The sequence below is a fragment of the Lethenteron reissneri genome, chromosome 46 (genome assembly GCF_015708825.2).
Source record: "Lethenteron reissneri isolate LAM-NWPU_2019-01 chromosome 46, ASM1570882v1, whole genome shotgun sequence".
NCBI lineage: Eukaryota > Metazoa > Chordata > Hyperoartia > Petromyzontiformes > Petromyzontidae > Lethenteron > Lethenteron reissneri.
In genome coordinates, this window is record NC_083824.1 from 2,155,746 (window position 1) to 2,180,884 (window position 25,139).

Genomic DNA, 25,139 nt, shown 5'->3' on the forward strand with positions numbered 1-25,139 from the left:
CCGTGTCTGTGGTGGAGTTGGAGGGGCGGCGGGGTCAAGTGTCCCCGACGCCGTGGTAGGCCCACCCAGAGCAGGATTCGCCGCATCCGCCAGCGTCACGGCTGGTTCGTCTGTAGAAGGCACGACAGGCGCGCTTGCAGGGTCAACAGGCAAGGGCAGAGGTGCGTCAGGTGCAACAGACACCGGCAAGGCAACATCAGGAGATAACGCATCTGTCCGCGGGGCAACATCAGGAGATGACGCATCCGTCCGCGGGGCCACGTAGGGCTTCAACCGAGACGTATGGACGTACCAGCGCCGCGATCCGAACCGAACCCACGCGGACTGCGGGTTAGGGACCTCAATAAGCTTAACCGGCCCTTGCCATGGTTTGTGAAGCTTAGGGGAGGTCCCCGGCCGCACCTGCGGGCAGTGCAGCCAGGCCATGTCCCCCACCTGCCAGGGGCATTTACCGGTCGAGCGCCGGGCGCAATGTTCTTTTCGTGCCTGAGTCTTGGCAGTAGCCAATCGGGCCCTCTCCCGTGCCTCGGTGACGCGTCGAACAGTGTCTTGAATGTACTCGGGGAGAGGCTTAACAGGACCCTTCACCCCCGTACCCAGCTGTACGTCCACCGGCGGCACATTCTCGCGGCCTTACATTAGAAAAAATGGAGAATACCCTGTGGACGCATGAGGCGTCATCCGATACGCGGAGAGTACCCCAGGTATGTGCAAATCCCAATCAGCTTGTTTCTCGTTAACCGTGTGACGTAGCATGGCCGACAGCGTCCGATTAAGCCGTTCCACCATGCCATCCGTCTGCGGGTGGTAGGGAGACGTACGAACCTTCTTGGTTCCCAGAGCAGCGCACACTTCCGCCAACAATTTAGAAGAAAAATTTCGCCCCTGATCCGTGAGTAGCCTTTCCGGCGCCCCTTTGTCCAGTACATATCCAAACAGGAAGGCGTCCGTGATAGACACCGCCGACTGGTCGGGTAAGGGCCAAGCCATCGGCCAGCGGGAAAGATATTCCACCCCGACCAGCAAAAATGTATTGCCCCTAGCGGATGGCGGGAAGGGTCCCAAAATATCCAACGCCACCAACTCGTTGATCTGAGACACCTGTATAGACTGCACCGGCGGCACATATGGGTTTTTAGGCGGCTTCCGCGGGCACACTCGGGACACGCCCGAATGTGTCCGACGACATCCGTCGTCATGCCGTGCCAGAAGTAGTCTCGCTGCAATGTTAACAAAGTTTTCTGCACCCCGAGATGTAATAAAGTGTCGCCATCCGAATAAATTCGTACCGTAACGACGACGGTACCACCAGGCGCCAGCGGTCATGCAACCCCTCCCTCCACATGAGCAACCCATCCCGGAGAGCGGCCCCCGGCGTCCCACCGGACAGCAGTCCCCCCGCTCCCTTCGCAGCCCGACTCCGTACAGCCCCCAACGAGTCATCAAGCAATTGCTCGCGGATCCATACCGAGCGCGGCAGGTTCAGAACCCCATCGGCCGGTCCTGGGCACACCGGAGCCTCAGGCACCTCGACAGCTGACACGACAGGCCGAGGGGGTAGCTGAACCGGCGTACACCTATTCGTACCCGACGCGCAAGCGCAAGGGGACCCCTGTGGTAATCTGGAGAGCGCGTTCGTGTGACGCGACCTCTTCCGATATTGAATGTCGAAGGAAAATTCCTGCAGGGTCTGCAACCATCGTGCCAGTTGGCCAGATGGTTGGTCAACTCTCAGGGCATATTGCAGAGCCGCATGGTCCGTGCGCACAATAAACGAACGGCCGTATAGATACGGTCGATATTGGCGGAGAAAATAGACAATAGCCAATAGTTTGCGGCGAGTAACGCAGTAGCGGGTTTCCGCCGGGGACAGCACGCGGCTACCGTAGGCTACCACGCGTTCCACGCCGCCCTTGGACTGTGACAGAACGGCCCCGATCCCGGTGTCACTAGCGTCCGTATCCAGAATAAAAGGTCGATCAAAATCCGGATAGTCCAATGTCGGCGCCGTCGCCAACCGATCGCGTAGGCCCTCAAACGCCGCTTCCTCCGGCGGTCCCCAACTGAACCTCCGACCCTTCCCCGTAAGGAGGTGCAAGGGCCTAGCGATCATAGCAAAGTTCGGAACGAACCTACGATAATATGAGGCGAACCCAAGGAAGCGACGTAAGTCCCTAACTGAGGCCGGGGTTGGCCAGTTGCGAACGCACACCGTCTTGTCTGGGTCCGTGGCCACCCCGTCCGCACTGACTATGTGTCCCAAATAACGCACGGATCGTTGCAGTAGGTGACACTTTTTGGGTTAAAATTTTAGATTGGCGGAGCGCATCCTAGCAAACACGTCTCCAATCTCTGTAAATGTTCGTCAAATGTGCGGCTAAAGACGATGACATCGTCTAAATAAATCAAACATGTCTCCCACTGCAGACCCATTAACACCAGCTCCATCAACCGCTGAAAAGTGGCAGGGGCCGCATTCAAGCCCATCGGAAGGCAATTAAACTGAAATAAGCCCTGCGGCGTACGGAAAGCCGTCTTTTCCCTCGAGGACTCATCCAGGGGAAGCTGCCAGAATCCTGAGGAGAGATCAAGCGTTGAAAAAAACTTCGCCCCGGACAAGGCATCGAGGGAATCATCCATACGCGGCAGGGGGTACGCGTCTGCCATGAACACCTTGTTTAATTTTCGAAAATCGACGCAAAATCGCAGTTTCCCATCCTTCTTCACAAGGACTACCGGCGCGCCCCATGGACTGTTAGATAGGGATATTATGTCAGCGGCCAGCATGTCCTCCACTGCACCGCGAACCTGATCCCGCTCCGTCGGGCTCAACCGATGCGAGTTCAACCGAATCGGAGCGGCGTCCCCCATATCAATGTGGTGGGAAAGCAAGGAGGTGCGTCCCAAGTCAAAATCATCCGAGCTGAACACGTCGGAATAGCTTAGCAACAGCGCGCGAAGCGCGGACCATTGTTCTCCGGTCAGGGATGAATTCTCCCCGCACAACTCGGCAACCCACCGATCATCCTGCCCAGTGGGCCCGAAACCCCCCCTACCATGTCCCGGCGGCCCCGGTCGTCATGGGCCGTGAACGCGGTCGTGGCGTGAGCCAAAACCGTTCCGGCCGGTACGCTAACATTCTCCGCACTCCCATTCAGCACTTGTAAAAACGGAGGCTGGCCCGGCCGGACAATCGTTTGTGCCCCAACTAGCGCCGAGCCGCCTGTTATAGCCATGGACGGTGATAACAAAACCCTCACCGCTCACTCAACGCCAGGCACTGGTTTCCGATATCTCAACGGGATAAGCATCTGCGAACAAGATGGAATGTCAACAGATACCTCGGACAGCGCCTGCACCTGGCAAACAGGGGCAGACCGGCCCCAGGGCGACGGCAAGAACGAAATTTTCCGACCCCCCGGTAATTCAATGCAATTTTGATCAACCCTTATTTGAATGGGCATTTTTGCCAGGAAATCGGTCCCCAACAAACAGGGCACCGCGAGGAACCTAGAGATCAAAACGGTCCCTGAAGCCGACACCCCCTCAATCGATATGTTGGCGTCCACCTGGCCCACAATGCCCATACTTCCCCCGTTCGCCGCTATGCATGAATCATAAACCGGTCGCACTCTCCCTGGCGGAATGCCCAAGAGATGGAAAATGACGTCCGAAATAATGGTCACGGACGCACCGGAGTCCACCAAAATACGCACCTCGACTCTCTGAATAGAACCCGGTACAGTGGACGACCCAGTAGCAGCCGCAAGCACCCTCCGTGCCAATCTCCGCCATTGCGTCAGTGAGCGACACGGGTCAATCGGCGGCCCCTCGTTGTTAACGACACACGGACCGCGCGGCGATGGTGATGCATGAGGTGACAGGCCTTGCCAGGTGTCTGATGCGCACCGACTTGCCTGTCCTGAATGGTCCTTTCGCGTCACGTCCGTGGTCGAGGCCTCCTGCTGGGGCGGCCCCGGGATGCGAGCCCAACAATCCCTGACGAAGTGGCCCTTACGGCCGCAGCGGAAACACTCCACGTCGTTTCGGCGCCCGGCACCCCCTCTGTACCGACGCTCCCGCGTCGGCGGCCCGGACCTCAGCCCCGTTCCCCCCCGAGCAGGCCACTGGGTGGAGGCGGCCGTCAACTCCTGCGGACCCTTGTCGTCAGGAACGTAGACCGCCTTCTTAGGATCCCACCCCGTAGCACCGTCTTCGACGATGGGGCCCCCCGTCCAAGCTGACACCTGTTTCCAGCGTCGGAGGTTAAATTGAGCATCCAAGCACTTAGCTGCAGCCCGGGACGTCAACTTATCATGGCTGCACACCGGCATGGGGATCCCCAAGTCTCTAGATAATTCCAGCATCTTGCCCAACACAAGGGGTTCCAACAAATCCGGCTCCGTCTCGGGGTATGCGGCCATCGCCAGTTCCAGAACGGCGCCCCGGAATGCCACCGGCGATTCTTCGGGCGCCCATTGCCGCTGTACGAATCTACAATGGTCATCGTCCGGAGGCTCATACGCATCCGCCATTTCCTCGAAGACACCCTGCAGCGTCCTCTTCTTGTCGGCCTTGATGGAGCGGAAAAACCTGACGGACTCGTCGTCGAGAAGTGTTGGTAGGACTTCCAGGGCCTCCGCGTCCGTCCATTTTGCGGATCGTACAGCTGCTTGAAATCGGCAGGCGAACGCGCTCCAATCGCCGCCGATGGAGAACTCTTTAACAGTTGTTAAATGACGGCTGCGGGTCCTTGCTCTGCCGTCCTCCGTTGATGGTGGCTCGTGCGGCAGCGACAAGATGGCGTCACTCCGCAACGTATTCAAGATGGCGGCTCCCCGCGGTGGAGAGCGCAAGATGGCGGCTTCCCGCCGTTCCTCCGCGGCCACGCCCAAGATGGCGTCCTCGTGCCGCGTGGTGGAGAGGGCTGACGGCGTCGGCAAGGCCCCGGCCCGCTGTTTCCCGCTGGGCCTCCCCGAAGTCGTCGCCGGCGTCACGAGGTCACACAACTGCGCCAGCACCGTCTTCAGTGCCTCCAGTTTGGCCGCCACCTGTCGCCATCCTTCATCAGCGTCCACTCGCGCGGATGGACCCACCGAAGCGGCAACGTCCTGCACGCCCGGACCGTCGCTCGTACCAGCGTCGCTTCCCCCCTCCATCGTCGGTAGCACCACCGCTGGAGGGAGGTCGTCGTCAGAAGATGCTGCAGAAGATGGTGCAGGGACGTTCTTTCTTCTGAGCTGTTTTGACATGCCGTTTCACTTCTGACACCAATGTAATAAAGGACTCTTTCTCAGTGTCAATCTCCGTTGTCCTATATTTGGTTTCGTAGAATCTCACTCACACGGCGTCCTCGCTCAGGCCCGCGTCTCCTCCGACGATCACTCCACAGCCACTCTGCTGCTCCGCTCTGCAGCCTCACTGCTGCTCCGCTCTGCAGCTAGCCTTCCACAGCCCACTAGCCCTCTGCGTCCTGACACCGATGGCTGACGGTGCCGACGTCTCCCGATGCGTGGCGATAGCGCTACTCTCCTCGTACTGCCCAGCGTGGCCTCCTCCCGTTTCACTCCGTCCCAACTCCCTATCCCCTTCCGGTTCTCCCCCTAAATCCTCTCCCCCACGTGACCCTAACTCCTCCCTCTCCTCACGTGACCCAGACTCCGCCCCCCCTCAATCCTTGCTTGCATTACTCCAGCATAAATAGTCGCTCCAAGCCTGGGGCGTGCCATTCAGACTGCCTTCTCGACAGACCTGTTATCCACCTGAAGACGGCTGCTTGCGTTGTGGCCGAAACGTCGTGAGAATTATTTTATTATGTTTTATTTTTATTATTTTATTATTTTTCTTCTACGTGACTTTACCGAAAGAACCAAGAAGATGAATCCCTGCAGTCACGAAAGCTTTAAATCGAAATAAAAGACACCTGTTCACAGAAGCAATCAATCAATCAGATTCCAAACTCTCCACCATGGCCAAGACCAAAGAGTTATCCAAGGATGTCAGGGACAAGATTGTAGACCTACAAAGGCTGGAATGGGCTACAAGACCATCGCCAAGCAGCTTGGTGAAAAGGTGACAACAGTTGGTGCGATTATTCGCAAATGGAAGAAACAAAGAAGAACTGTCAATCTCCCTTGGCCTGGGGCTCCATGCAAGATCTCACCTCGTGGAGTTGCAATGATCATGAGAACGGTGAGGAATCAGCCCAGAACTACACGGGAGGATCTTGTCAATGATCTCAAGGCAGCTGGGACCATAGTCACCAAGAAAACAGTTGGTAACACACTACGCCGTGAAGGACTGAAATCCTGCAGCGCCCGCAAGGTCCCCCTGCTCAAGAAAGCACATATACATGCCTGTCTGAAGTTTGCCAATGAACATCTGAATGATTCAGAGGACAACTGGGTGAAAGTGTTGTGGTCAGATGAGACCAAAATGGAGCTCTTTGGCATCAACTCGACTCGCCGTGTTTGGAGTAGGAGGAATACTGCCTATGACCCCAAGAACACCATCCCCACCGTCAAACATGGAGGTGGAAACATTATGCTTTGGGGGTGTTTTTCTCTTAAGGGGACAGGACAACTTCACCGCATCAAAGGGACGATGGACGGGGCCATGTACCGTCAAATCTTGGGTGAGAACACACTTCCCTCAGCTAAGGCATTGAAAATGGATCGTGGATGGGTATTCTAGCATGACAATGACCCAAAACACACGGCCAAGGCAACAAAGGAGTGGCTCAAGAAGAAGCACATTATGGTCTGGGAGTGGCCTAGCCAGTCTCCAGACCTTAATTCCATAGAAAATCTGTGGAGGGAGCTGAAGGTTCGAGTTGCCAAACGTCAGCCTCGAAACCTTAATGACTTGGAGAAGATCTGCAAAGAGGAGTGGGACAAAATCCCTCCTGAGATGTGTGCAAACCTGGTGGCCAACTACAAGAAACGTCTGACCTCTGTGATTGCCAACAAGGGGTTTGCCACCAAGTACTAAGTCATGTTTTGCAGAGGGGTCAAATACTTATTTCCCTCATTAAAATGCAAATCAATTCATAACATTTTTGACATGCGTTTTTCTGAATTTTTGTTGTTGTTATGCTGTCTCTCACTGTTCAAATAAACCTACCATTAAAATTATAGACTGATCATTTCTTTTGTCAGTGGGCAAACGTACTAAATCAGCAGGGGATCAAATACTTTTTTCCCTCACTGTACCTACGTAGTAGTAGGTAGTGGTAGGTACTACTACGTAGTAGTAGGTAGCCTGCTCCTACGTAGGTAGTGGCCTAGTAGGTAGCTACCTATGTAGAGGCTACCGCAGGTGTCCGCGGATGTCCGCGTAAAAGGAGAATAATAATAATAGCACCCTCGTCAAGGAAATGTACAATTTTAAAGTACAATTTTAAAGTAACTACTTGATTGCGTGTGGTGGTGGCGGCGGGCGCGCTAAATGTTTGGAGGTTGAATAAGCGGGGGTCGGCACACTCGCAAAGGTCGGGAACCGCCGCTCTCGACAACGCATTGAGTCATTGACACCGTGTGGCACGCACAGGAACAATATTGGGGCGACGTGTTTGAGCAGCGTTCCCTCTTCTGAGCGCAGACAGGCTGGGGGGGGAGGGGCTTTGCCCCCAACATTGCCTTTCTTCATGAAAGCAATGGGACATTCTTCATAGGACAACGCTATCAGGAACGGGCCATTCTCCCGAAACGTCGCGTGTTGCATCTTTTTTCCATCTAGAGAGTTATTTGATGAGCGCATTGAGTTGTCTGTTGTTGTTGTTGCTAATTGTGCCTCTGCAGCCCTGCCAACGCGGTGGCGGCGGTGGCGGCGGCGGCAGCACCGCCAGCTAATTGAGAGCGAATGAATTGATGCTTTGAACCCGCGTTGGAACGCGTTACAAAGTAATGAGCAGAAATCCGGCCGTGAGACGGATGCATTTTACAAGGATGTGGAAGTACACCGTGGTGATGGATGACAGGCGTTGATAAACTATATTGAACCACGGAAATTAATGCTGTAATAGTTTTAACAGAGAATTAATGTTCAAGGAAATCATTAACACTGCAATGACCTGTAACATTAATCATGTTATTTATTTTTTAATGATGGACTACATTGTTTTAACGTGGATTGTGAAGGTGCAAATGTGATCGCATCGATTCTATTGGAATGGTTTTTAATTTAATTTGGTGTGTGTTAAATAATATATACAAAGACAAAGATCCCCCATATTGCCTTAAACAGGCTGTAGGAGCAAGTGCTGTTAGCGAGCACCTATGAAAGGCCGGCATGGACACACGAGGGGATGAGTGGGCAACACCACGCCCGACCGCCTTTGTCTCCCCAGTGGCGATGTTTATTCCCCACACCAGGTACTCATTTGAGGCTGAGTCGACCTAAGGGAGGCCCAGGACCGGTTCAGATAATCGTCATCGGCGTTGATCGTGAACGGGAATCGAACTCGGGTCTCCGGGTTCGTAGCGCAGCGCGCGAACCGCTCCACCACCGTTGCCTACCCACACTGTATACCCACACTGTATACCCACACGAGTTCTCGCACCTCAAAACAAAGGTACACATTTAGACTCGAACACAAATCATTGACAGTTGCATGCAAACGCGCACGAGTACTCACCTAAGTAATTGCTCTCGCCTGTGTTCTCTCCAGTTGTCTAATAGTTGGCTTCCAAGGGTGAGGTTGTCTTTGATCATCGAGTGGCACCTTCCTTGGTCACGTTGCCGTGGCATCTAGTGGTCATCACCAATTGTGCACTTCACAGTTAAGAATATTCAAAGACCAAAAATTACATTTTCATTGTTTAAGCCCAGAAGTTGTAGCCCATATATTTGAAAGTGCATACCGCCGGTGCAAACGCCGTTGGCTTTTGTGGCGAAGTGATTTATGTTGTTTTTGTTGTGCTGTGTTTTCACAAATGTGTTTTTTTTTCACCCATACCTCCCTCTCCCTCCCAATCATTTCGTGCAAAATGAAAAAGCCCAACCTGTGCTTTGCAACAGAAAAATATCCTTTGGAGTAACCGCCCGCCCACAGCTCAAACAAAGGATTCCTATGATCAACAACTCTTTATCTTTGAAGTGGATACAAAAAATAAATGTTGAGAGGCAAACAGAAATGTCAAGACGAGACAGAATGCCAATTTTTTTTGGCGGCCAGAGTCGAGGAGGTCGAATGCAGCGGTGTTACTGCGATCCTTCAATCGTGCGCATCTCGGATTCCCTCTTGTGACTTCGCCGACAGATTTGTCTCCTTGCCCAGGGAAAGGAACCTCTCGTCTAAATTGTGTCTCCCCGGTGTGGACCTTGGGGGGAGGATGCACGAGTGTGGGTGTACGCGCGCCGCAGCTCGCCCACTCGCCACCGTTGCCGGTGGTTTCGGTGGCGCGCCGCGTTTCTGCCCTACGCACTCTGGAGTTCGTCTTGAGACGGTCAGCGGTAGCGTCCTGTGTGAGTGTCAATGACAACGCTACCTTTGCATGGGGGGGCAGAGTTTTGCGGTGAGGCTAGAGGGCTCAGTCAGTGAGTGTACATGGAATGTTTTGCACCCTGATAGCAATAATAATATACAGTAAAACCTTGGATTGCGAGCATAATTCGGTCCGGAAACGTGTTTCTAATCCAAAGCACTCGTATATCAAAGCACTCGTATGTCAGTTGTGATCACGTGACACTCGGCAGACAAAGCGTAAATACGTACTACTCGTATTGCAAGACCTCGCTCGTTTATCAAATTAATAGTTATAAAAAAAATTTGCTCGTCTTGCAAAACACTCGCAGACCAAGTTACTCGCAATCCAAGGTTTTACTGTATTAGGAAGCCACTGGAGCCATGCACTTTTACATCCAGATGGAAAAAAAATTCTTTGGAATTGCTTTCTTGTGTTTAGTTTGTTGTCCTTCCTCCGCACCTGCGATTTGCATGGTTGGCTACGTGCGATGCGAAAGAAGTTGAACGTACGTACGCACGTGCCGCTTAATTGTGTTTTCACACCGTTGGATGCTTCCATGCATTTTAACACACCAATCGCATTCCGAAAAATCGGAGCTTCTCAACCTCCAGACCCCGTGGGCCTCGGCAGACTGTCATCTCGTCACTGCAAGTCTCGTCCTGTCGGCTGCAAATTAAAGTTGTCGCACGTCGGTCGCGGAGGGGTGAGCGGTTAAAAATGCAAACTCCTCAGTTTGGTGCGTTGTCGCGGTCTGGAGTTTTGAGCTGCAACATTGTCCGAAGCAGCGAAATCGCCGTCAGGCAGTTGGAGCACACAACATACGTGTGTGCTGCACAGGCGCCCACTGCAAGCGCGCTTTAGAGAGCAGTGGCGGTTCACAGTTGTCTTCATGCGGCGCAGCGAAGCTCTCTCCAATTCACACGTGGGACATGAACTGGTGGCTGTGCCCAGGCTGACTTTTGAGAATCAACTGCGGCATTAATTAGGCTTAAGCGTTTTAAAATAAAATAAATAAACCAAAGTGCCATATCCAGCTCCGTTAAATAACACGCAGGCACTAACGTCGATGAATGTCAATGAAGCGATTTCACTAATTAAAGTGTTTAATAACAACTGCCCGTTGAGTGGCTCGAACAACGTTTGCATATGGAACGCGAACTGAGCGGTTTAATTGAGCCCCTGCTTGGTTATTTCCCCTCCTGGATGTTTCGACACACGTGTGAGTGTCGTGTGCTTGTCGTGTGCTTGTCGTGTGCCGTCCTCACTGTGATGGGCATTCAAGGTCCAGGCCATCTCGCCTCATTTCCCGCCCGGCGTTAAGACGTCACCAGCGTGGCGCGGCAGCGGTAACACTCGTGGCCTCACAGCGAGAAGCGCCTCGGTTCGATGCCCGACTCGGGGGCCTCTCGGTGTGGGGTCTGTATGTTCTCCCTCTATTCTGCGTGGATTTTCCTCCCGGTTCTTCGGTCCCCTCCCATAGCTGAAATAAAAGCATGCCAGTGTAACGGGTGTTGGCACAAACCTTCCCAATGCTGAAAATTTTACCTGCAAAATACTCGATTGGGATTGCACATCGCATCATCGCCCCCCCTAAATGCAAACACTTTGGCAGGACCCTCCTAAAAAGGAGTTCTTGAGAGTCGGTGAAGCTTTCCTGGGTAAAAAACTGGAACGAATTAATGAATAAGATGTTAAGCTGCTTCAACAAACGTGTAGTGGCATACTCACACGGACACTTTCAGCTTCCCTCACACCTCCACCCTCGTCCCTGCCCCCAGCAGGGGATCAGCCAACACCGCTGGCGAGGACGAGGTGAGGAGGGCGAGGTCCCAGGTGTTCTTCATCCCTTGAGCACCAAGCAACCAACTCTCCCCGTGTTGATCCGCACACACCCTTATATCTCCCTCCTCATTTGGGGTCCTCACCCCCCCATTAAGCTGACACCTTCACGGCTCCTCCGGCACGCGCTCTCTCTCTCTCATCACCTCCATCTCCCGGCTCTCCGGCGTCTACCCCGTCTTCCAACGCTCGCACCTGCTCGTCCCCAAATGCACCCGCCCAATTAATGCCGCCTCTCCGGCACCTAATCCATGTCTCCCCGCCTACACCTGTGCGACCTCAGTTGCACCCTCTCTTGGCTAACCCCCGCGCGTTACGCCACTACAAACGTATATATATACGATGAATAACACGTTCATGAAAATAACAACATCTAGAATTCTATTTAGGAATTGAATAGCGCCCTTTCCAGGACGCGAACACGGAGCGTTGGTGTGCCCACAGCTGCCAGCGTGGAGTCACGTGGCCCAATGCGCCTTAAGGGTGGTGGCATTACGGCAGTCGGTGCGCCGTGGTGGAGTCTTGGGATGAGTTTTAGGGTGGAGACGTTGCCATAAAGCAACTGGAGTGAAAAACTTCCTAAGCTGACACTGATTTAGCGAATTAAACACAGCATTTGGCGATGCTGTTGCTGCTGCCGCTTTGGCAGTGGTGCCCACGCACGAAGAACAAAAGCACTCAACGAGTTCGTCAATAACACGGCCTTTAAAAAGGACATGTTTATAAGAGGCAACGTTTTAGGCAACGGGCCATCTTCACAGCCCATTGAGAGGTCGAGCCACGCAACGCGCCGTGATGAAGGGCCATTGCATGAAACGTTGCCTTCATGTACTTTTTATTTTTAAAGAGGCGTTGTTATCGAGGTTGTTTTGTTGTTGTTGATTTGGCGTAGGGAATGCTGCAGTTGAGTTGCATTGTCAAACCGACCAACCTGGGGCTGCTCGAATTCCGCAGTTACGGTGAGGAGGGGTGGCGGGCGACCGGGCTGCGGCGATGCCGTGAGAGTAAAACAAGACGGCGCCTCCTCGCCGGAGACTCCGCTGTGGGCGTTGTGATCGTCGCTGTGTTCGCTGCTTACCGCAAAGAGGCGAACAGAGACTAAATTGTGATTCAGATTAAATGGCAAAAGTCGCTCTAACGTTGGATGTTTTACTCCGCGATAGAAGGCTGTTTTGCCAGACTTCACACGCTCGGTAATTGAGTAATCTTCTCGTTTTGGTACGGCGTGTTGCGGACATAATTGAGTAATACATGGGTACAGATAGAGAAAACAAGAAATTGCCAATAAAATACAAAAAAACATTACGCTCTTTCAGTTTCAGCACATTGCAAAAGAACACCTGCAAACTGATCAAACATCTCAATGATTGTCAACATTGCTACACGTTCTGTATTCCATTTACGTGATAGCAGTCCATTTCACAAAGAGTTTGCAACTTCTAACTTTACCCGAAGATAACAAAGTGACGCTGCCGTGTCAGACGCGACACACGTACCAAGCATGTGTGGACCTGATTCAGCTTAGGAGGCAGAGTTGTGTGTGGCCTCAAATGCCAAGCTCCCCCTTGTCACTTTTAAAGACTGTGGGGGGGACAAGTGCTGAACGCGAGCACCTATGAAGGCCGGCACGGCACACCTCCCACCAGGGGGTGGGGTGGCCAGCACCTCACCCGGCCGCCTTTTGTCCGAGTCGACCTAGGGGAGGAGGAGGCCCAGCACCAATACAGATAATCGTCACCGGTGTTGACCGTGAGCGGGAATCGAACTCTGGTCGGCGGCGCAGCGCGCCAACCGCCGTGCCGCCGCTCTTCGCCCGCCCGCACGCGCGCCGCCCAAAATCTTTGCCAGCGCGTACGCGGGGCCACTCGCGCCCGTGCGCACGCGCGAGCGAACACGCAAAAATATACACGTGGAACGCGCGCGAGAATTGCAATTCTCGCGCGCGAGAATTGCAATTCTCGCGCGCGTTCCACGCACGGGCACGCACGCACGCGCGCACGCATCAGCACGGCTTATCACACCCTTGCACAAGGTGAAGCAGAATACGTATATACAACGGCAACAAAAAAAACTCACGCGGCATCTGGCACACCTCGCATCGTTGCACACGAATGCCATGCGACCCCTGTGCCGCCCAGAATTTGCGTCTCAAAATGAGATTTTCTCCTTTGTCCAGGAAGCCATCTGTTCTGCTCTGCCTCTGCTCGCCGATGCAAAGTGAGCCCGATCTTAACGCGCCGCCGGGCCTTTTGCGCTGGCCACCACTTGCATCATGGATCGCCATGGTGATTAATGATGATGGCATTCATTGTCGGAGGCAAGAAACACAGCCTGATTTTGCCTGCTTACCCAGAAAACTCTCACCGTGCCTTTGATAATCTTTGTGTTGGAGGGTACTTACCAAATGTTTAATGCAGGGGGTAGCAGTTGCCGTGCGTTTCCTGATGAAGTAATTTGAGAGTAATATTTATAATTGGGCCAATGTGGACCATGGCACTGCAATGGCCTGCTATTTTTCGAACGACGCCATGGGATGTTCACGGTGAAGCAGACGGCACGCACCCCATGGTTCATGTGCCTACCACTTTTAGCAGGGCAGCCTGGCGGTGTTGTGGGCAAGGCACTTTGGACGTTCCACCGATGGCTGCACGTGAAAATCTGGACGTTTGGTGCAGCAGAGTGGAGGAAGGTCACAGCTTTTTGAACCGCGGTGCTGGAATGGACTTTAGTTGCAAATCCCTTTCACAGCAAGGAAAACTACCGGTGACAAGGCTCGACAGCCCAACCCTAACGGCAGAGATGGCAACTAAAGTATTTCGGGCACAAAGCTGCCGGCGTGATAGGGGCGAATCCGGAGGAACTGTCAATGTGTTGGTGAAGTTGAAATGGAACAGAGTTAGATGGAGCCTAATATCTGCAAATACCAGCGAATATTAGATTATTTGAATATTGGCTTTTCAACGACGGTACAGGACCAAAGTATACGGACAGTGGGAGATGGGCAAGCGTCTAAACATAATCCGTCGCATTCCCCAGCCGTGATCTGAGAAAGACAGATGGTGTTGTAAATGTAACCCGGAGGACAGTGTTACACCAATGTTATTGCAAAGCCAAAAATATCAGCGAGTGGGAGTAGTTTATTACGGGAGGTCATGGATACTCAGGAGTGAGTATAGTGACGAGCAGAGAGGAAGTCGCTGTGGGTCATGATGAAGTAATTTCCCGCTCTTCACTGTGAAGCGGGGTCGACCGTTGTCCGGTCGCGTCTTCGGAGTCAGATTCTTCTCCGTTTGTGCTTTGCCGTAACGGCAGGTCCTTTTGGCTGCCATCTTTTCCGTCCTCCGGTCTCTGCCTCTTTCAATGAGTGACCCTTCAGCTCCTTCAATATCCCCATCCTTTGCTTTCCTTTCGTTTTTTCCCCCCTTCCGTTCCATCGTCCGTAATGTCCTTTGTCAATGTACGTACGGGGAACTTCTTTCGCACCATACGTAGCCAACCGTGCTAATCGGAGGTGCAGGGGATGGACAACAAACTAAACACACGAAACATTTTTCCCTGCGTAGAATGCATGCAATCGTGTTCTTATTTCTCGTTTTGATCACTTCCATGACCCATTGTCTTTCTTTCGACGCCATTCAAGGTTTATCCCAAGAGTCAAGATTTGGCATCGCGCGATGTCTCTGCGCAGGCGTGTGAACATAATCGACACGGATGGACAGGCAGATGGATGGGGTCCGGCAATGTTAGGAAAGCATCAGAGTTCTCCGCTTAAGGCTGAAGTGTGCACGTGAGTGAAGGCCCGCTGTTTGGGGTTTGGCAGGCGCTGTGTGACTTAATGCCTCGCAGGTCAGGCGTGCGTGAAATGTAAAAAAAAAATACATGCACAGCTCCCATCTTTTTTTTATTTCACGAGTTTCAACGGAATTACCGTGCATCAGTGTGGACTTATCCCTCACTTGCACAGGGGTCGGTGGGGGTGGAATAGCGATAAGAAAATTGCATGAACGCACGCACGGAGAAGCCACGTGTGCAACTGCCTTGCCAACGTCGAGAATTGGGCCGGCAAAAAAAAAATCTGAAATTGAAATCGCTCTCATTGGGAATTCTTAAATAGAAAAATCATTAACGACCAGTCATGAGGATCGCGAAACGTTGGCTTTTTGTTCGTTTTATTTGTTAACCCGCAGCTTCGTGTGACCTCCCGCGTAAGCCGCGGTGCGTGCTGTGGTGCACGCGCGTGTCCGTCCGTGCGCTAGCAGAGTGATTGGCAGGCCCCCAGCAGAGCACATCTGCCTGCATGAATTATTAATGATGCTCTTTTAAAAACTCTTTCCGCTGCCCCCCCCCCCTCCACCAACTCCTTGCACGCAGACAGCGGTGTCGGTGGAGGTCCGGTGGGATGTGGGTTCGTGAGGCAGTGGGGGGTGATGGGGGGCGAGGGTGGCTGGAGTTGGGAAGGCAAGGGGATGTTTGCTCTATGAAGTGGCCATAATGTTTCCAGTTGATAACAGCGGCCATGATGAAGGCCTATGCTGCTCAAAGCACCAATTAGCGTTGCTTTCATTCCCGTCCATTTTGATAATCCTGGGTTTTTTTCATTTCAAGTGGCTAGAAACTAAAAATCCCAATGCAAGCCAGCATTGTATATTCACATCCTCTGCGGGATGCTTTCAGCCTCTCGTGGTTTTTATGATTTCTCATGGCTTTCTTCGTATTTCTTTGAAGCTCTTCGAGTCCTCAATGTCCTGGTGCCCTCTGTACGGTGCGTTGTGTGCTTGTTGATGTTTTTCAACGAGAGAGGTTGATGGTTTGTTGCAGCTGGAAGCACCTTGTATTTTCTGCAGAGCAGCTGCTCTTCTTACCCAACTGTGCGTTTATTTGGAGTTTGTGCTCGTGTCTCTCTCTCTCTCCCTGTGATCGCGTGGATTTTTTTCCGGGTCCTCTGGTTTTTCCCTCCACGTTTAGAATCAACATCACGCGTTTAGAGTATTTGGCTGAGATGAATTTCCACACGACGATGAGCCATCTTCGTTGAGCTATCATTTGTGTCCAGGTCGCTTCTCAAAAAGAGCTGCGTAGCTCAGTGGGGTCTTGCCTGGTGAAAAAGTAAACAAATATTTTATAAACTTTACTTGGCGCTTTCGTGACTGCAGGAATTACTTTTTGGTTCTTTCGGTAAAGTCACGTAGAAATAAAATAAATTAAATAATAGAATACGACGTTTCGATTGCAACACAAGCAATCATCATCAGATACGAATGAATAAGAAAAACAAACATAGTTTGCAGATGTCTCTGAGATGTTGCTATTTCCATAGCTGTCAACCCCTTATCAGCGCCCTACCTTATTACAGACCAATTCAGACCTCATTGGTCACCCCGTGCCCTTATAAATCTCAACGTTCATCCTATAAAGTCCCATCACAAGGGAGAAACACGAAAAATAGACACTTTATTTTTTACACAATTTTTCTATACAAGAATACGGGTAAACCATATGATTTGACAGGTATGTATTTCCCCTACGGCAGCAGCAAATGTTATTTTTTCAAAGTTCCCGTCGCTCTGACGATCGTTTGTTTCCTAGGAGACGGAGTGGCTCGGACGCGTGTACCACTTCGTGGAGCTGAATCTCCTTCCGGGGGTAGAAAATCCTGGCGTCTCCGTGGCAACCCTGTCTGGGCGACTGGTCCGATGTCTGTCGGAGCACTGCGCCCAAGCGGACGAGCGCCGCCTCCCCGCGACGGAAGCGGAGCGCCTCCCACTGCCGCTCGCCTACACGTAATTACGCATTTCCTATCGCTGCGCTGGGAGTTGAAGAGCTAATTAACCGAAAACACTCTTAATCTTTCTGCAGTGTTGTCTGCTGACTGGGGTCCAATTATACTTAAATAAAGTTGTGTCGGAGAAACAGTTACGCGACATCCGACCCTGATTGGAGTGTTTATTTTGTTTAGCATGCGAGCGAGCGATCAAATGTTAAACGTGTGACTTTCACTCGGGGAACAAGAGCGCACCTAATTAGTGCCAGCAAAGAAATTAGCAATATGACCGTGTGAGAATGGCGGGCCTAATGAACATCAAAATAAACATGCCAACCGAACATTTCAACTAATTTCTGCGTAACCCGTGTGACACGACGATATTTTTCTAAATGTCTCTAGATTGCATTGCTCTGTATCTCGCGTGCTTTACGAGCGTATGAAGTCAAACGATTGCAACTTGTGGCTTGAACGCAGCCGCATCTATAACCAAGTTTAAGATTGCTTCGTTGTACACCGTTTGCAGGTACATTTTGGAATAAGTTTTTTTTTTAATGCATTGGCTGCATATTGGGTGGTACAGGGATAACACTTGTGAGACGCACAGCAAAGAAGGCCTCGTTGGGTTCCATTCCTGAATCTGGGCCTCTCTTGCCTTTCCTTTGGCGTTCCCACGGTCTGCGGTTTCTCCCCATAGCTAAATCAACCAAACTATTCATAATAAAAAAGTTACTTTGGGTTAGGTCCTGTGAATGTGAGTGTCTTTAGCCCACCACCACTCGACACGGCCAAATCAGTAAGGGTTGTCACGTAATTAAAACGTGTCGGTTAGTTACTACTTCAGCAGTCAGCACACCGGCGCGTTGGAGAGTAAACCCACACATCTATACTCACGCGATCTAACCCAAAATAACTTTTATTATGAATTACATTGTAAGGTTTGTTTTTTGTTTATCTATGAAGAAGAACCCGGAGAAGCCGAATTGTAAATGTTGTGTGTTTACATTCCAACACAGCGGTGTGCTGAAGGAGTAACTAATTGGCACGTTTGGTTTACGTGACAAACCTTACTGATTGGCCGTGTCGGGTGGTCGTGGGTTAACGACACATTTATATTTCTGCAATCTAACACGAATTAACTTTTTTTATGAATAATATTGGTTACAAAAAGCATACAATGTAACTGCTATTCTCCAAACATTCCAATGCTGAAAAATTACCCTGCCAAACCACTCAATTGGGACTACACATGGCACCATCGCCTAGTGAGCCCTTTCATGGTAGACAAGCACAGCAACAATAATACGAATCTTAATAAATGTCAGAGCATCCATGAGTGAAGCTGGTTGCTCCGTGAACCTCCTTGCAGTGGGCCAATTGTGTTTAGTTCGGGTCACGTGGCCCCAGCTGCCGCGCGTGTTGCCGCTTGCGGTTTGAATCTGGCAGGCCTGCCCCCGAATAATTCTACGGGTGTGATTGACCGTAGAAATTCGAATTGTAAATGTTGTAGTGGGTTTACTCTCCAATAGAGCGGTGTGCTGAACTAGTAATGAATTGTCATGTTTTGTTAACGTGACAAACCTTACTGATTGGCTGTGTCGTGTGGTGGCGGGTTTAACGACATTCATATTTACGCGACCTAACCCACAAAAAAAAAAACCTTATGGATAATGTTGGTCGCGAAAGCCCTGCTACGTCTTAAACTAACCTTAGAAATACGCGTGTGCTGGATCACGGTGCACCCTGAAGTTCCCGTGACGTCATTCGCAATAAAAGAGTCGGCTGTTGTGTGCCGGCTTCGTGAACCAAATTTGATGAAAAACAATTCATGAAAGATTGCCCCGGAAGTAACTCCATTGCGATTACTCGTTTCAACATTGCCGCCTGCTGTGAAACTACTGCAGACTCTCGCTGTGAAACACAGCAGATTTTGTGATTGCCCAGAGCTTTATGAATGGCGCGAATACCAAAGTCAGTAATTATTATTATTTCCCTGCACACTGGTTTGGTCCAGTAATGCATCGCTTGGTTTGGTTTATATATAGAGCCCATTATAAGAATAAGGTATGATCACTCTCCCGTTTTCAAGACGCTGAGCCTTTTATGATAAATGGGACACCTGCTGCTCTTTCGAAGCGGAGTGAAGCTGTGGTTACTTCGAGTTTGCGGCAGACGCCATCAATCAGCTTCACGTGAGAGTGCACCACTTGCAGTGAAAATGATGTTAAAGTGGCTTTACCTGAGCCAATGTGGGCCAGATTTGTAGTTCGGTGCCCTCGCTTATTGGTTCATTATTCTCTTGTTTGAATTTAACCCCATCCCTCGAGACAATGATGCCTGAAAATACAATTTAACAAACAATGGCATCTGATCATGTATAGTAATCTGATAATGTAATTGAGAATTGATCATGTATAGGCATGTGACAATATATAGGCATCTGGTAAGATATGGGCATTCTATAATGTAGGCATCTGGTAATGTATGGACATCTGGTAATCTACGGGCATCTGATAATGTAAGTATCAAATGAAGGAAGTGACCCAGTGTTTAGGGATCGGCTCATCGCCATAATGGATGTTTTCCCGTCGTTGTGATGGACGTTTGTTCACAGTGCGTGCGCGCGTGGGGTTCGTGGCAGCTTGGATAAATCGATTGCCGACTGGCAAGTGGATTAAACCCACTTCACGTGGCAGTGCCGAGGCGACGTGGTGTTTTATCTGCATTTGCCAGCAACGTTTTGGTTGAGTCAAAAGCCGAATGGCTCGCAGGGTTATACCTAATAAATGAAACTGAGAATGAAAAAACTGAATGTATAGGGATCTGATAGTGTGTAGGCAATGTGTAATAAAAGGACTCGAACACTTCTTTCTGTCTTCGTGTCCTTTATTTGGGGTTCGCGTTCTCCTTCCCACACGGCACTCCTCCTGAGACTCTCTCCCTGGCAGCCCCACATCTGCCTTCGCTCCCGTAGCCTTCCACGCTCCTGCAGCTCCGCTGCAGGCTCTTGGTACAGCCCTCTGGCTGCTCCCCCAGCAGCTCCATCTCTGCTCCCTGTTCCTCCGTGCGTGGCGATCTCGCCACCTCCCAATGTCAGCCCTTCGTGGCCTCTATGGCTATCTCGCCATTTCCTACCTCAATCCTCCACTCTCTCTTCCACCCCGCTGGCTGGCGCCGTCATGAGCCCCTCAGCCACCAGGCTGAGGCACGGCGACCACCCAACGTGTTCACTACCCTTCACTCCCCCGACTGACCCAGATAGCTTCCTGTCTCCCCGCTATAACTTCTCCCCCACGTCACCCTGACTCCTCCCTCTCGGATCGTCATATCCGCCCCGCCCATTTACGCCCGCATTACACTACCCTCCCCCGTAGAGAAAATCCCAGCCGTCCTCGGCTGAAACAGAACAAAATAATGCGGGACGAAGGCATCACAATCAGGAGTCCCCCAGACACAACGGAGATTATAACAACAACAACACAAGCAACGAAAGGGGAGGTATCAGGAACTGGAACAGAACACCGGCCTGTCCTCCGCACAACAACAACAAGAATAAGAATGGCACAATGAACAACAACGGCAACTGACACGCAAGAACGGCCAACGCGCACAACCCAGAATGTGATGTTTTAGTGCGTGTCCATGTTGCAGTTCCATCCGCTCGGCTCAAGTCCAACGTCAAAGAGCAAGTGGTAGAGCAGAATGACGAACGGCGCTCAATTGCTCCTTCAAGTCCTCATCCAGCTAGCACACCAGGTAACACCCAGTGCGACGGGAGCTGAAGAATCTGTGACGAGAAGGAGAATCCAATCCCCTGAGGCACAGCACAACAACGCACATCCGCCTGTCGTACACGACAGCCACCCGGCCTCAGGGTAGTGGAGATGATGTAAATCTGGCCCGCTTAAAAAAAAAACCCCCAATAATTACCCAAATTAACCGCGATCGATGCCCCAGTATTTACATTTTAACAACAATATTATTTACACGTGACAACAACAACAAAAATTCTGCTCTTACCCACCAGCAGTCCTCCCTTGAGGACCAGCACAGACCTCAGACGTACACAGCATGTACCCACAGTCACTCAACAAACCAACAAAACGCCTAATCGCACACCCTCGCGTGGAGAGAGCCACGCTCCCCAGCGGTGACGTTTAACTCGCCGTAACCCTCACCGTGGTCGTCAACCCACAGCAACATCCATTTACCATACTCTCGGCTAGTGCCATTTCGGGGAAGAGCAGCACTCGGCCATGCTCCTCCCTTACTATCCCATCGGAGATGGACACACACCAGCCCAGGGAAGGTTCATCCCCCGGCAATGCCAGACCCCATGGACTCCCCCTACGGGGCAATGTTCTCTTATAGAGACAATAACACCCTAACCCAGATCCCGTGAGCCCCCGGCACACCAGGTTCAGTCTGCCACCGCACAACTGAACCATGACTCCCCGAGCCATATGAGCACATGGCCCATTAGTTTAAGACATACCACGGAGGTTTCGCCTCCGGGCTGTCAGGTCAGCCATCAGCCATAGCCCGATGTGACCACAACTCGTGCATCACCCAATCAACAATGGCAGGCATAACAGATGGAATATTTGCCCCACCCCGGTTTTTCCCGCGCGCTCAAAATGGCGTCCCCCTTCGCCCAGCGCGTTCGCGCAATCTCTCGCGCGCACTCAAAATGGCGGCCCTTTCCGCAAAGCGCATCGTCGCCATACCCCGCGTGCGCGCAAAATGGCGGCCCAACGTGCGAACACGTGGCCAGAAAATGGCGGCCCAACGTGCGAACACGTGGCCAGTTTTCTCCATTCGTGCACCCCAGCTTCCCTATGCTGGGGGTCACAAAATGCATCCCCCGTCTTATTGTAACAACCCCAACAACGATAGACGCACAGCCCCAGCTTGCTGCGCGCAGCAGTCATATCGGGGAATTTTTAACCAATATTTTACCAACCACATTAGTTACACAACCCAACTCGCAAAGCAACTCGTGGCTGCATGCAATCAACCAATACACGACGCCACTTGGCGCCCATTTACGATCCCATTAGCATTAACATCTAAGCCACCCACAACGGCGTCATCGCGCACTCTCATTTTCAAAAAGCTCAATTACCCCTATAATATACACGCAATCTCGTGTGCACAACACCCATACAACCAAATTTTTGGGTCCCCCTCGAATTTGTTACCAATTTCCAACAGGTACGCACAATATAATAACAATCCCAATTCCAATAATCAACCACTGCATCGCACCCCATAACCATACAGAACGGTATAACAGCACATGCAATCAGCATATCGCGATCACACGCGCACATTTAAGCACAATAGCAAGCAGATCTGCAGGCAACCAACACACCATTAATCCTGTCGTAACTTTGCAGCAACAACACAATTATTCTCTCTCTTGCAACAATCGCATCGCACACAGCACCTCGCAGCACAATACACCAAAAAAAAAATATATTTTTTTTTCCAATTAAGCCCATCACACAAGGTAACCCACAAATAATACAGCGCAAGATACCCGACGCTCCCAAGTTAATAATTAACTTCACCATCAAGATAACAACTCCACGCAGCAGCGCACACACACAATTTGACACTCAGCAAATACAGCAGACTCTCCGTCCATTCTCAACACACGCACACACTTATATTGACACCAAGCAACAAGCAGATAGCGCGTTCATCGTTATTACACACATATACACACAGTCCGAACCGCGCTCCGCACAATCGAGTCATAAGAGAAAACCAAAATAGCCCCCCGGCCCTCGAAAGATGGGTGAGGTGTGTGTTAAGGCCGGGTGCGTATCGTTATGACTCGCCCGGGGCTGCAGCAAGAAGAGGACGGCAGGGTGGCAACTTGAGACGCCTCGCAGAACTCGTTCGGCGACTTGACGGCTCCGTTGTCACGCACCCGAGCCAGGACGGGAAGCTCCCGCCCCAGCAGCTGCAGCATCGGCGTCTTCTCCTCGCAGCACCCCCTCGAAAAACAGCAGCTCACAGCAGGCTGCTCACCCCGCGGCACCTCCAGATGGCAGCGCAAGGCTGCCTCTCCGCCGCGATGTTGAAGATGGCGGCGTCCTCCCGCCGCGGTGAAGACAAGATGGCGGCTTCCCGCCGTTTCTCCCCTGCCACGCCCAAGATGGCGTCTTCGTGCCACGTGGCAATGGCGCTGGCAGCGCAGGAAAGGCAGAGGCCTGCGGATCACCACCGGGCCTCCCCGTCGTCGTCCTCGGCGTGGTGAACTCACACAGTTGCGCCAGCACGATTTTCAAGGTCCCCATCTGCATCACCATCTGTCTCCATCGTAAGTTGGCGTCCTCCGGCACAGACAGGTCCACCGACGCGTCGACACCTTGCTCACCCGGACCCGTACTCGTTCCAGAACGGATCTCCTCTTCCATCGCAGGCAGGTCCACTGTCTGAGGAAGGTCGTCGTCGTCGGATGATGTAGCAGGAATATTTTTTTTTTTCTTCTTTCTCTCAGTTGTTTTGAGATGCCGTTTCACTTCTGACTCCAGTGTAATAAAAGGACTCGAACACTTCTTTCTGTCTTCGTGTCCTTTATTTGGGGTTCGCGTTCTCCTTCCCACACGGCACTCCTCCTGAGACTCTCTCCCTGGCAGCCCCACATCTGCCTTCGCTCCCGTAGCCTTCCACGCTCCTGCAGCTCCGCTGCAGGCTCTTGGTACAGCCCTCTGGCTGCTCCCCCAGCAGCTCCATCTCTGCTCCCTGTTCCTCCGTGCGTGGCGATCTCGCCACCTCCCAATGTCAGCCCTTCGTGGCCTCTATGGCTATCTCGCCATTTCCTACCTCAATCCTCCACTCTCTCTTCCACCCCGCTGGCTGGCGCCGTCATGAGCCCCTCAGCCACCAGGCTGAGGCACGGCGACCACCCAACGTGTTCACTACCCTTCACTCCCCCGACTGACCCAGATAGCTTCCTGTCTCCCCGCTATAACTTCTCCCCCACGTCACCCTGACTCCTCCCTCTCGGATCGTCATATCCGCCCCGCCCATTTACGCCCGCATTACAAATGTATGGGAATCTGATCATTTGTGAATGTAATGAATCAAGGGCATCTGATAATGTATGTAAAGAGTGTAAACTCTTCTCAACACTTTTAATGATGCATTCTGTCTGTCATATAATACTACAAATAATGCTATACATTCTGCATGGGGATGTTTGGCCACTTTCATTTAAAGGAAGTGATAGGAAGACAGAGTACACGGACAAAACGTGTGTGTGTGGGAAGAGCAATAAAAAGTCACAATGCCACATGCAGCCCTTTTGGTGTGATGGATTCACATATCTACATAATACGCCAGCTTTTATCTTAAACGCGCTGGATTATAACTATTATATCACGACTATTTTACGATGACTTTTTTTATTTCACCAGCTAAGGCCCACTGAGCTACGTAGCTCTTGTTCAGAAGAGACGTGGCCACAAATGACAGCGCAACGAAATGGCTTATCACGTGGACATTTATAGCAGCCAAATACTCTAAATGCACATTTCTAAATGTGGAGGCAAAAGCCCAAATAAAAATGCACGCGACCACGGGGAGAACTTGCAAACTTCAAATATACAGCAGGCGTCAGGATTGGGATGGAACTCACGGCCTCCTGTATACCAGATGAGGTGGTTAACATCTCGCCACCACGGCGCCTTGTAAGTGATGCTTACGTGTGTGACATGTGCCACAGGCTCGTGTCAATTTCTGACCTATGTACCAAGAGTCACCAGGCCTTCTCCAGCTCGCTGGGGCCCAGGTTCAAGCACCTTCTCTCATGGCCACACGGCGGCGGAGGGGAGGGAGCGAGGCTGGAGGTCGGCGAGGAGGGTGGGAGGCTGGTGGGAGCGGAGGAGAATGCCGCGCAGGCCGTTGCGGAAACCCACGGTTAGGCCAACGGCGCACGCTGCGCTAAAAGCTTTACCGGCTTCACGAGCCGTCGTTCGGTTGCGCTAAGTTGTCGGGGCGCGTTTGCTGGCCGCGCCACCGTCGTGCGCCCTGCTGGTCCGAACGGGTGCTCGCGCGCG

The 25,139-nt window shown here is 51.8% G+C and overlaps 1 protein-coding gene across 8 annotated transcripts in view; it reads left to right on the forward strand.

Annotated features, from left to right (window-relative positions):
- The window catches only part of CTC1 (CST telomere replication complex component 1), a 139,092-nt gene that overhangs the window by 38,024 nt on the left and 75,929 nt on the right, over window positions 1–25,139 (forward strand). For all 8 annotated transcript variants that reach the window (XM_061570931.1, XM_061570933.1, XM_061570930.1 and 5 more), the window contains 2 exons: window positions 16,893–17,086; window positions 24,806–24,999. In XM_061570931.1, the coding sequence (XP_061426915.1) occupies window positions 16,893–17,086; window positions 24,806–24,999 (388 nt within the window). The remainder of the gene's footprint in view (window positions 1–16,892; window positions 17,087–24,805; window positions 25,000–25,139) is intronic.